Below are 8249 nucleotides of genomic sequence, written 5' to 3'. Positions count from 1 at the left end.
CATCTGCTTCAGAACATCTGTCTCCGCGGAGGACCAGGGCAGAGGCCAGGGCTGGCCACCTGCAGACCCTCGCGCCTTGGGCGGTGCCCGTCCCCCTCCTTGGATTTGAGACACACATCCTTGGACTTACGAATCCTGCCTGAGGCGCAAGGCAAGGAGGGGAGAGGAGCAGAAACCAGAACCAGGGCCTCGTACCTCCTGGCGAACGGCAAACCCGATGCTGACGGCCACGGTGGGGAACCTGCGAGGGAAACACAGGGTCTGTGCTCGGAAGGCGCGTCGGCCCCGAAGCCCGCGGCACCGGCGGCTCTCCCAGCACCCCGGGCTCTCCACACTCCGGCTGGATCAATGTTTTTAAAAACAACTTCTCACAATTTCACTAACTGCTGCCAAGAAAAACAGGCTTAGCTGGCCACCGTGTCGGACGGCTGACCTTGGAGAGAGCTGCCGTGAGGCCAGCGAACGGGCGCCCTCCACCCGGCTGTCTGATGCCCCCAGGGTTTGAATAACCAGCCTGCTGGTTCCCAGGGACCCAAAGGGCAGCAGGGACCCCACGAGGGCCAACCCCCATTCCAGGTGGGGTGCAAAGGCCCCCGGCGGTGACGTCACAGGCCCCGGGTGGCAGCCTCCCTGGGCCACCTTCTCAGACCAGTGCCGCCCGGCCCGTGTCTCCCAGCAGCCGAGGCGGGCGAGCCGCAGAGGAGGAGGGCAGCTTCCCCCTCCTCGGCTTTGCTGCTGCTGAATGCTCGGGCTACAGGGAAGGCCAGCACTACAAGCTTGCAGGAAAAAGTGCAAACCAGCAAAGCATGGACAAACCTGCCTGCTCGGGGGCCCCCTGAGGCCCGCTGGTCACTACTGGTCACATGCTGCCATGGCTGCAGCCTGGCGTCCTGGAGTTGCTGGATCAACGAGAGCCTGTTTTCAGCGGACTCTCCTCAGCTGCCTCCCAGGCCTGGATTCCCAACGGCTGCAGAGGGAAGCCCTGGAGAGCCTGGGGCCACCAGAGTCCACTCCTTGCCAGGACAGCACGTAGCCGCTGCGTCCCTCACAGCACCTTGGATGACCACAGGGCTGGGTGATGGGGGCTCTCGCTTGGGCCAAGGCACCGAGGCAGGTGACCCCGCAGGGGCCACGCTTCGGCTGACGTGACAGCCGATGGCACCAGGCAGCATGGCTCCATGCCAGGAAGGGTCAGCCTATCTGAGCATGACTGAGCCTGTGGTCACCATGGAGAAGGTCGTTGTGCCACCGTGGCACTAAGAGTGACTGTGTATTCACGTCGTGGTGGCAACCCGGGGAGCAGGGCCGGGGCTCCGTGGCCTGGCTCTGCACACGCTTCCCACAGAAGGACCCCGAGCGGCCGTGAGTTGGGGACCACCCCAACCCCGTGGAAGGGGGGCCCTCCAGGGGCTCCGGCACTGCCAAGTGGGAGATCTGCCCTCTGCGGAAGCCACGTCACGTTCCGGGACACTGGACTTCCCGAGGTGGCACCATCACCTCCCGGTCCTGCAGCTCTGCTCCCTGCCCCACCTCCCTGGGCTGGGGCCTCCCTGAACCTCCTGCTCTGCTCCTATCCTGAAGGTGACTCAGCTCTCATCAGCGTGACAGCGGCTGGTAGCTGTCTTCTGCCCCATCTGCTGCCAACGCGGCAGGCACCCTTAGAGCCAGCCAGCACGAAACAGAACACACAACACACGCGACACTTTTTCTTTTTCTTTTTTTTAGCACCGGGAACTAAATCCAGGGCCTCATACATGCTAGGCAAGTGCTCTACCACTGCGTACACCCCCATTTTTATTTTAGACAGGGTCTTGCTAAGTTGCCAGGGCTGGACTTGGATTTGAGGTCCTCTGCCTCAGCCTCCTGAGTCAGTGTTTTTTCCCCTCATTTTTTACTGGTGCACTATGGCTGTGCACAAAGATGGGATCTGCTGTACCCGGTGTGCACGTGCGCCTGCGTACCTCCGTACCTGTTGTGTTCATACACGCGCCCACACGCTGACTTAGCCGCTCTCACTCCCAGCTCGCCCCAACCCGCCTCCTACCTGGTCCCTTTCCTCTGCTGATCTCCTTTTGATTCAAACGCAACACTTTTAAAGCAAGAATTCCATACGTACTCTGTAAGTCTCTCACAAATGGAGAAACTTTTACATTTCTCAGGGTTTGATAATAACCTTCGGTGAGACCAAGGGCTGTCTACATGCCCCGACTTCAAAAGCACTGCTACTGAAGAGACAAGCTCAGTGGTGGCAGGAAGGCCTGCCCGGGTGCTCCTGCGGCCGCTCACCGGTGCACGAAGTTGCAGGTGCCATCGATAGGGTCGATGATCCAGGTGGGGCTGGGGGTGAGCACACACGAGGCCCCGGAGGCCGCGGCTTCTTCTGCGATGAACCTGCAGTGGGGGAACACAGCCTGAGAAGACGTGCCACCAAGGACGGGGACGCGCGTCAGGCTCTTCCAGATCCGCTAAAGAAGAATGGCGGTCCTGAGATTGCACGATGGTCTCTCAGGGTCCAACAGAGGCAGAGTTCTTTAGACTCAGAGGGACCTGGAGGGACGGGCCAGGGTGAGGCTCAGTGCAGAGCTCCTGTTCAGTCCCCTGCACTGTAAAAGCAGCAAAACAAACACCAGACGGGTAGCCCACAGCGGAGTTTTAAAAGTGCCCAGCAGACGTGCCCAAGAGCGAGGAGCTGGACGCCAGCCTCACACAACAAGAGCCAGAGTCTGTTTCCTCTTGAGTCTAGACAAAGCAAGCCTGTGAGAGCTGGGAGAGCGAGCGACGGGCCTCCAGCTTCCGCTCTCGTTCTGCAGTGCTGTGCCCTGGGCGTGCAGGGGTGAAGGTCGCACGGGGCCATCGGTCCTTGCCTCCCGGCTCCGCAGGCCTGCACCTCCTGGTTCCCAGCCGCCTGGCCCACTCTCCCTCCCCGGGCCTCCAGCTTCCCTTGGGGAGAAAGCAGCGTGAGGCTGAGCGGGGGGAGGTCACCGGGACACCCCTCCGCCTGCAGGGTCGGGGCCACCTGCTCCAGCCTCCTGACCCTGCGCTCTGCAGTGGGCCCATGCCAGGTCCTCCTTTGCAATGAGACCGAAGCTGTCCTCACAGGGTGCACCATCCATCCTGTTAGGAGCCCAACAGGAAGATCCAGATATCAGGGCCGACCTGCACCAGCAGGAGCCCGGCTTCCCTCAAGTGGCACCAAACACCCAGCTGCTCAGTCCAGAAACCAAGAAGGCCTCCTCGTCCTTCCCGCTCTCCCTCCACCCTCTCCATGACGTCCTTGCTGCAGCCTCTGGGGGCCAGTCCCCGGGAGCTGGTGCCTAAAGCTCGCAAGTGTCCTGGGCTGAGACGACATGGCACCTGCAGCTCACGGCAGCCTGCGCCGCGCACGCTGGGGCGTGTCCAGAACCGTGGGGGTGAGCTGGGGGGCCCTGGCACCAGGCCCTCAAGGCAGGCACACTGGATCTGTACGTCGAGGCAGAGCCCTGCTGTTTTCCAGTAGGTCCTCGGGCCACGTCTGCACCTCCACCAGAGAGAACGGAGAGGTGCAGACATTTTCCCCATGGAGGAAGAACGAGCGAGAAGCACTCCCACTGGCCTCGGGGACTCGGTCAAGCAGGCTGCTGGTCCTGGGGGAAGCCACTTTCCCCGAAGGAAACTGTGCCCTAGGATTTGGCCACAGTGAATCTGCAGACAAGACTGATGGGGACACCTCTGTCACTGCTCCACCCAGTACACCAGTCAGTCACCACATGTGGCTGTTTGAATTTAAACGGATTTAAATTAGAATTAAAGGGCTGGGGATGCGGCTGAGTGGTAGAGCACTCGCTTAGCACGTATGAAACACCACCCAGAAAAACCAAAGCTCGACTCTTTGATTCAGTTCTCCCCAGCAGTGTTTCAAGAGCTCGGCAGACACGGGGCTGGTGCCCGTCACAATGAGCAATACCACCAGGGCCACTTCCGCCAGGGCTGTGTTCGGCTGTAGGACCTGAGACAACAGCAGCCTGCCTATACCCGCACACCACCTCTGTCCCCAGCCACCCTGGGACAGCACTTGCCCTTCCACGGCACGAGGGTCACGTTCTGTGCACACAGTAACCGACCCCTTCGTATAAGCCATCTGACTATACACCGTGGCCACCTGAGCACAGGGCGCATATGCCCGCAGGCAGCTCAGCTTGCCCTGTCACCAGCTCCCTGGGCCCCGGGGGAAACCCGTGAGGAGGGCACAAGGCACAGAGGGGGAAGATCAGGCTGGACAACGCAGGAGACCTGAGTGGTCGGCCTGAGGGGCCGGCCTGCAACATGGTGGGTCAGGGGACTCAGGTGGCAGGGTCTTCCCCGGGGGCTCACGGCATGAGCAGACAAGGTGAAGGAGACTCGGGCTCCATGCTTCCCGCGTGCACCCCAAGCCCTTCTGCCTGGGAAGTGAGCCCTCCCACCAGTCCCGCTATGGGCTCCCACGCCATTGGGAGGGCCCACCAGAGCCTGTGCAGGCACAGGTATTCCCCAGACAGGTCTAGAAGGAACAGATGCCGGGTACGACGACGCAGGGTGGGGCTGACGCAGGAGCCTGCACGCCTGAGGCAAGCGGCCAGGCAGGCGCCAGGGCCGAGGAGGACCTCATGTGGGGGACTCTGCAGGTGGCATCAGCTCTGCCACTTCCCTTAGCCAAAGGCTCCCAAATGAGACCGTTTCCCATGCCTCCTTCTACACTTACGTCATTGTTCTTTCCTGAAGGGTTTGTAATCATGGTCATAAAGAAAACAGTCCACACACTAAAGGCACACACAGGAGTAAGCCAGCACTTACGCTGGGCACCCGGGTGAGAGGGTGGAGGGAGGGAGCACATGGCTCCAGAGGAGAGGAGGGGATGACTCTCACAGAGACCAGGCCCAGGAGAAAGCAGGGAGCACATGGCTCCAGAGGAGAGGAGGGGATGACTCAGGCACAGAGACCAGGCCCAGGAGAAGGCAGGAGCACATGGCTCCAGAGGAGAGGGAGGGGATGACTCAGGCACAGAGACCAGGCCCAGGAGAAGGCAGGAGCACATGGCTCCAGAGGAGAGGAGGGGATGACTCAGGCACAGAGACCAGGCCCAGGAGAAGGCAGGAGCACATGGCTCCAGAGGAGAGGAGGGGATGACTCAGGCACAGAGACCAGGCCCAGGAGAAGGCAGGAGCACATGGCTCCAGAGGAGAGGAGGGGATGACTCTCACAGAGACCAGGCCCAGGAGAAGGCAGGAGCACACGGCTCCAGAGGAGAGGGAGGGGATGACTCAGGCACAGAGACCAGGCCCAGGAGAAGGCAGGAGCACATGGCTCCAGAGGAGAGGAGGGGATGACTCAGGCACAGAGACCAGGCCCAGGAGAAGGCAGGAGCACATGGCTCCAGAGGAGAGGAGGGGATGACTCTCACAGAGACCAGGCCCAGGAGAAGGCAGGAGCACATGGCTCCAGAGGAGAGGAGGGGATGACTCTCACAGAGACCAGGCCCAGGAGAAGGCAGGAGCACATGGCTCCAGAGGAGAGGAGGGGATGACTCTCACAGAGACCAGGCCCAGGAGAAGGCAGGAGCACATGGCTCCAGAGGAGAGGGAGGGGATGACTCTCACAGAGACCAGGCCCAGGAGAAGGCAGGAGCACATGGCTCCAGAGGAGAGGGAGGGGATGACTCTCACAGAGACCAGGCCCAGGAGAAGGCAGGAGCACATGGCTCCAGAGGAGAGGAGGGGATGACTCAGGCACAGAGACCAGGCCCAGGAAAGGCAGGAGCACATGGCTCCAGAGGAGAGGAGGGGATGACTCTCACAGAGACCAGGCCCAGGAGAAGGCAGGGAGGATGTGGATCTTTCTCTTCAACCTTGATTTCTGGTGAGACATTGGAGTGGACAGTGCTGGGCCCTGGAGGGAGAGGGGTGCGTGTGGGTGGGTCAGCCTCCAGCCTCCACCAGACCGTACGCACAGCCTGCCGCATCCTGCACTGCTCAGGAAACCGGGATCCTGGTCTGTTCCTTCAGAAGCCAATGCTGGGACACGGGCTGTGTCCAGTGCACGCTCCAGCCAGCAGTGTCTGCCGGCCTTTGACGGGGGCTCGAGGCACCTCGTTGAGCCCTGGGCTTTCCCAGCGTTAGTATGTAGGCCCTGAGCCCCCTGCCCACCTGGAGATGGCGGGTGGTGCCTCCTTCTGCTTCCTCCTGGCTTCCCAAGGGTGGTGGACGGCAGCCTGGGGCAGTTCCCCAGTGTTGACAGCAACGTGGGCCAGGCCCAGTCTTTCAAGCCGCGTCCGTGGCTTCCATGGAGGTGGGGAAGAGGTGGAATTTTATGTACTTAAAACGGACTATCTTCATGTTGGAAGCAATGCCTATGGAATGGGAGAGAATGTTCTACAGCTCCCTGCAGGACTGGGTGTGTGAAATGAGACGCCTTTATCACGAGAGCCATTGGAACCTCCACGTGAGGTCCTTAAAGCCCACAGAGGAGAACCAGTGCACGTGACTTGACTCAGAGAGCTCGAGGCCCTTTGGAAAGCCCATCTAACAGAGGGGAGAACAGCACCCCGTGGGGAGAGTCTGGTATCCCTACGGTGAAGCAGGCTGTGACCAATTTAAATACTGGCCTGTGTTCTCACAGTCCTGACAAAGCTTCCTTGGGACTCTGAAGGGCAGCACTTGAAGCCAGGGGCCTTGGAGACCTTTTGTGCCTGGCTACTCGAGAGTTTCTCTGTGACAGCAAAGTCAGGAAGGTCTCTCTGTCCACCACAGAGCTAACTGATGCTCCCAGGCCACATCTTCTCGTCTCCTCTACTGCAGCCTGGTCCGACCCCTGGGCTCTGACCCGGGGATTACACGGGAGCCCAGGGCCGAGCCCAGGGAAGGGGCAGGATGTGGATGTCCAGCTGCTAGTGGCAGCACCCCTTTTCCACATCGAGGACTCCCACACGGTCTGCTCGACTCACGCCTGCAACGGACACCGCAGTGAGCTGGGCCCCTGCAGAGGTCCGGCTGCCCGACCCTCCACGGGGCACAGAGGGTGCTGGCCACGCAGGGCAGGCTGAGCCGCCATCTCCTTCCTGCACTTGAGCCACCTGGTGATTGGCAGGCTGCTCAGGAGGGGACGGCGTCGCGGTTACAGCAGCGTTCTTACCAGAACCAGGTCCACGAGGGCACTGGACGTTCAAAGTAGCTACACTTGCACAGCAAGCTCCCGGCCCTGGGCTCAACCCCAGCACCGAAAAAGAACAAAAGCCTAACAAACAAAAAGGCCTAACCCCAAACTATAAGCTGAAAACCGGCTCAGTGTTGGACAGAGCCAGGGCCGGACTGAGCCTCGCCGATGTGGTCCAGGTCACCGGTGCCCCAGAGACCCGGCAGTCATGGTCCTGGCCTCCGCTGCAGCTCCCTTCTGTCGTCACCACAGCGTTACCAGGCAGCGGCTGGCAGCTTGGGGACAACCTTGGTCAGTCCCTCCTTCACAGTGAGGAGCTCAGGGCCCTGAGGAGCACGGAGGCTGGAGGAGCGGCTGGGGCCAAGGGTGAGTTGAGGGTTGCTTGCTCGTCGAGTGGGGGCACCCTTCCTCCAGGACAGGGACCCAGGGCGCACGTCTCACAGCCGAGTCAAGTCAAAGGGTGAGACTCCAGGAGCCTACGCCGGTCACCCTGTGCTTTATTAAAAGTGAGAAGCTGTGATCGACCTCCAGTCTCGCATCACGAAAGACTAAAGATGAGGAAGGACAACGGTCAGGCTGAGTCCTAAGTCCTCCCAGAGAAGGGGGCAGTGACCTGGCACTGCTCCAGGACTGGTCTAAGTGCTTCGAAAGCAGAGAAATGACAGCTGCTACTTACGATATTCATGTTTCCCTCCCTGCAAATCTGTCAACCTGCCTGTGGTCTCTGCGCTGCTAGAGTCCCATTTACTGTTTGTGTACCTGTGGTGTGTGGGCCTGAACCAGCGGTGCTGTGCCACTGGGCTACACCCTCAGCCCTTTTTAGCTTTTATTTCAAGACAGGGCCTCACTAAGTTGTCCAGACTGGCCTTGAACTCGAGATCCTCCTACTTCAGCCTCCTGAGTCACTGGGATAGCGGGCGTGTGCCACCATGCCCAGCTGTTCTGGTGTGTTTTAGAATCTCAGGTACACGGTTGAGGGCAGCAGCCTATGATCCCAGCCACCTGGGAGGCTGAGGCAGAGGACAGCAAGTCCAAGGCCGGGCTCAGCACCTCAGCGAGGCCCGTCTCAAAATAAAAACGAAGGC

The 8249-nt window shown here is 60.6% G+C and overlaps 1 protein-coding gene across 2 annotated transcripts in view; it reads right to left on the bottom strand.

The window, feature by feature from the left end:
- Nucleotides 1-8249, bottom strand: part of Impa2 (inositol monophosphatase 2) — a 47531-nt gene that overhangs the window by 17384 nt on the left and 21898 nt on the right. Inside the window, exons 3-4 of one of the 2 annotated variants that reach the window (XM_047526879.1) lie at nt 2287-2391; nt 196-241 (exon numbers count right to left, since the gene is read on the bottom strand). In XM_047526879.1, coding sequence (XP_047382835.1) covers nt 196-241; nt 2287-2391 — 151 coding nt within the window. The remainder of the gene's footprint in view (nt 1-195; nt 242-2286; nt 2392-8249) is intronic. The other variant, XM_047526880.1, reaches the window with a different exon arrangement.

This window comes from Sciurus carolinensis, chromosome 15, assembly GCF_902686445.1.
Source record: "Sciurus carolinensis chromosome 15, mSciCar1.2, whole genome shotgun sequence".
NCBI lineage: Eukaryota > Metazoa > Chordata > Mammalia > Rodentia > Sciuridae > Sciurus > Sciurus carolinensis.
The sequence above is the reverse complement of the archived record's forward strand: the minus strand, read 5'-3'. Positions and strand labels throughout refer to the sequence as shown.